Here is a 5,000-nt window from a genome sequence, read left to right on the forward strand (position 1 = left end):
GCTGAACGTTTTCTTGAGACGAGGGAAGCTGATAATCTCTTGGTGTCATTAGAGACTTGAAAGTGGGTTGCAAGGAGCAAATAAAGACTATCAGCTTGGCACAAAGTTGCAACAATATATATCAGAGGTAATAGAAATAATATTTTGATATTTGTTAGGTCGTGATTATGGAGAACTGGTATGCCATTTCAGAAAATATGAGGTGGTTTAATTAATAAAAAAAAAATAAATCATATATCCCAGCAATTTTAGCACTGTAGGCAGAATTACAGTATATGTTTTTTTTTTCTTTCTTTTGAGTATATTCTTGTGACATCATCAGATCAATGCCGGATATCTTAGGGTTTTTGTAACCATTCACTCTATTCATGTCATCACAAACACGCAAATGTATTATAATATATACCTGAATTGCTCATGTCCGTTCCTTATTTTCGCTCTAATTAAGAAATTCCCCATCACCTATATCCTAGGCCACTATATCGAAAATCCATTCCAAAAAAATAATGTGCCTGTATGCTTTATGTATCATTTCTCAACTGTTGCAGTATAGGAGGTAAGGCACTATACAGAAATAACTGTTGATTCATGATATATATAGATTCGTAATAGTGGTAGGTAATACCAGCGAATTTTCATAAATGCCATTACCGATTGCATTGATGAAACTAATCGATTATCACCCATTACCCATTTTGATTAATGGTACTGTTGTATTTCTCTGTCGTCGTAGTGTGGTGGAGGACAGGCATAGGATGGCAGGGTGATGATGTGGTAGAGGAATCACATGCTGAGTGCTGAGTGAGGAACGGTAGAGTATTTTATTTTTATTATTTTTTTATCACTATCATTATCTTTATTATTATTATTATTATTATTATTATTATTATTATTATTATTATTTTATTATTATTATCGTTATCATTATTATTATCATCATTATTATAATTATTATTATAATTATTATTATTGTCACTATAACTATCATTATCATTATTACCATTATTGTTTTTATAACTTTTTCAGTAATCGAGATATGTAATCGATTACACTTAATCGATTACGCCCACCCTTAGCACGTAATTATGGCTAGGAACAATCAACCAGTATATAAAGTACTGTACTTCTCGCTAACATCAGGGATGTGTACAAAAATAATAAAAATAATAATGACAATGATAGTGATAATGACAATGACAATGATAATGATAATTGTAATTATAATGACAATATCAATGATAGTGATGATAATAATAATAATAATGAAAATAATAATATTGACGATTATAATAACAATAAACACTGTGAAATTAGCAATACTTAATAAAATTAGAACATCATAACTTTTTAAAATATCGTGTTTTTCTTCTTCTTCTTCTTTGATTTAACAAAAGGTATAATATTTATCGTAACTCATTTGCAATAGCCTCATAACCATCACTAAGGGTTTTCAAGAATTATTTGGGCGTTGAATGGCAATGTCTACGCTAACAATAGGTATTATTAATTTTGTTACTGTTATAGATTATTATCATAATGATCATTATTCATGTTATTGCTATCTTATTTGCTATTATTATTATTATAATTATTATTATCATTATCACTATCATTATCATTATCATTATCATTCTTATTATTATTATTATTATTCATAACACTGTTATTGTTATTATTATCTATATTATCATTGTTATCATAATTGTCATAATTATAATTATTGCTTTACCATTATTTTTGTTATCATTATTAATATTAATATTGTTATCACTATCATTATTTCCTTATAATTTCTAGTATTGTTTTGAGATTTAGTATCATCATTGTTATTATTATTATTACATCTATTATCACCACAATTATCACCACTATTATTATCATCATCATTATTGATTATCATCATTATCTTCATCACTTGTATTATCATCATCATTATTGATTATCATAATTATCATCATCACTTGTATTATCATTATCATTACTATTATTCTTTATTATCATTATCTTTGTCATTGTTATTATTACCATTACCATTATTATCATTACTATTTTTATTATTATTATTATTATCATTATTATTATTATTATTATTATTATTATTTATTATTATTATTATTTATTATTATATTATTATTATTATTATTATTATTATTATTATCATCTTTATATTATCAATATTATTATTATTATTATTATCATGATCATCATTATTACTGTCATTACTGTTATCATTATTGTCAATACTATTATTATCATTATTATTATTGTTATAACATCCACCGCTTTATACACAGATGATTTGAAATTTGAAACTATATGAAAGTGATGATAGTAATGATAATAAAAATTAAAAAAATGATAATGAGAATGAGAATGATCTTTATTATGATAGTTATAATAAAGATAAATAATAATAATAATAATAATAATAATAATAATAATAATAAATATATTAATGTTAATGATAATAAAGGGATGATAATAATAACAATATGATACTAATATTCATAATAATGATAATATTAGCAGTAATAACAATAACGATAATAAATGACTTTGATGATAACAAGAATAGTAATAATAATGATAATAATAATGATAATGATAATGATAATGGTAATGGTATGATAATAATAATAATAATAATAATAATAATAATAATATAATATAATATTATAATTATTATTATTATTATTATTATTATATTATTATTTGTTATTATTATTATTATCATTATTATGATAATAATAATAATAATAATAACAATAATCATATTGATGATTATGGTAATGATAATGATAATAATAATAATGATAATTATTATTATTATTATTATAATAATAACAACAGTAATAATGCTAACAACAATAATAATGAGAATTATAATGATAAAACAATTATTAACTTTGTTATCATCATCATAATTATTATTATTACTATTGTTATTATTATTGCTGTTGTTATAATAATTATTATTATTATCATTATTATTATTATTATTATTATTATTATTATTATTATTATCATTATTATTACTATTTTTGTTGGTGTCGTTACTTACTACTACTACTACTACTACTATTATCATTATTATTATTGTTAGCATTATCTTCATCATTGTTATCATAATTACCCTGATTGTTACTATTATTAATATAATTAATATAATATATAATATATAATAAATAATATTATTATCATCATCATCATCATCATCATCATCATCATCATCATCATCATCATCATCATTATCATTATTTTATCATTATTATTATTATCATGTTTATTATTATCATTAGTAGTAGTACTAGTAGTAGTAATAGCAGTATCATGATTATTATTGTCGGATAATAATGATGATCAGAATCATGAAGATGATGATGATGATAATGACAATGATAATAATGATAATGATGTTGATAGTGAAGATGATAATGAATAACAGGAATAATGAAACTCTGGTGCCACTAATGATGATTGTATCACCTTTATTTAATTTCCGTTTTCATGAACTTACTGTATTTCATTAGCCTAATTTTATATCATCATACTAGATTTGCATTTTCATGAGCATGTTGGAATTAACATGATTACATTTAGATTACAATGAACATGATTTCATTACCATAAGGACATTTACATCAAAACAGGTAGAGATCTTGAGAGAGGGTGCCGGACAGACAGAAATGCTGACAGGCAGACATAAACCATAACAGACAGATAGAAACAAAGATAGACAGGCAGACAGACACAAAGACACAGAGACAGAAACGATAACAGACTTACTGACAAAAATGTCGACAGACAGAGAGACATACAGGCAGACATCAACAAAAACAGACAAACAGACAGACATCAAAAGGACAGACAGACAAAGAGATAGATATATAGACAGAGAGACAAACATCAACAAAGATAGATAGACAAATAGATAGATAGATAGACAGATAGACAAACATCAACAAAGACAGCAGGCAGACAGAAAGAAAACACTCAAACAAAAAAATAACAGACTCACTGACAGAAGTATCGACAGACAAACAGAAAGACATCAACAAAGACAGATAGAGAGACATACATCATCAGAGACAGACAGGCAGACAGAAACAAAGACACACGGACAGAAACGATAACAGACTTACGACAAAAATGTCGACAGACAGAGAGACAGACAGACAGGCAGACAGACATACAGGCAGACATCAACAAAAACAGACAGACAGGACAGACAGACAGGCGGACAGAAACAATGATAAGACAGAAAAAAATACGACGATACTGAAACATATGAACCATATCATAAGAAAACGAAACAAAACGAAAAACTCACCTGAGGAATGGAACAGACAGCGGCGATGGACCAAGCAAAGGACAGCATCATCTTCCCTCGTCTTTGAGCATCGTTCACCTGGCGATGCAAAAAGAAACATGATCACGTTACATAAAAGGAAAAGAAAAAGAAGTTCACATTGCACATGTACTAAAGGCCTAAAGTAAGTGCCAATCTTGCTGCGGTTGGGTGAAAATAATAATAGCAATGATAGTTTGAGATTCAGTTTGCTTTTTTTCTCTCTCTCTCTCTGCGCTCTCTCTCTTGGTTTAATAATCCGAGAGATAATCCCGATTACTGTGGATGAATTACTTGTATACTTAGTACCAGGCGCTAGGTAAACATGACTATGCAGTATACTTCTGAATGTGCCCTTATATATTCAACTGGATTTATCACGTTTGACAAAATTAGCGGTATCGTCCTTTTTTATTCTGAGCAAAGAGCAGCATCTTGAAGAATTAATATTGGGGATTATTCTAAAACTGGTTTTAGAAACGAGGACAATAAATAATAATAATAATAATAAACATATTCTGTAATGTATGTTTCATCTTTTACTAAACTTGTGTACGTTCTTGTTTTACTGACATCAATTCTTACGAAAAAATAATATACTGGTGTGTGTAGCAATATCATCCACTCGACAAGACTTTGTGTGCGTGACACA

At 26.6% G+C, this 5,000-nt stretch overlaps 1 protein-coding gene across 2 annotated transcripts in view; it reads right to left on the minus strand.

The window, feature by feature from the left end:
- LOC119570289 (gonadotropin-releasing hormone II receptor-like) overlaps nt 1-5,000 on the minus strand; it is a 67,414-nt gene that overhangs the window by 58,986 nt on the left and 3,428 nt on the right. For both annotated transcript variants that reach the window (XM_037918100.1, XM_037918093.1), the window contains exon 2: nt 4,331-4,408. In XM_037918100.1, coding sequence (XP_037774028.1) covers nt 4,331-4,408 — 78 coding nt within the window. The remainder of the gene's footprint in view (nt 1-4,330; nt 4,409-5,000) is intronic.

The sequence above is a fragment of the Penaeus monodon genome, chromosome 4 (assembly GCF_015228065.2).
Source record: "Penaeus monodon isolate SGIC_2016 chromosome 4, NSTDA_Pmon_1, whole genome shotgun sequence".
In the NCBI taxonomy this organism is placed as follows: Eukaryota; Metazoa; Arthropoda; class Malacostraca; order Decapoda; family Penaeidae; genus Penaeus; species Penaeus monodon.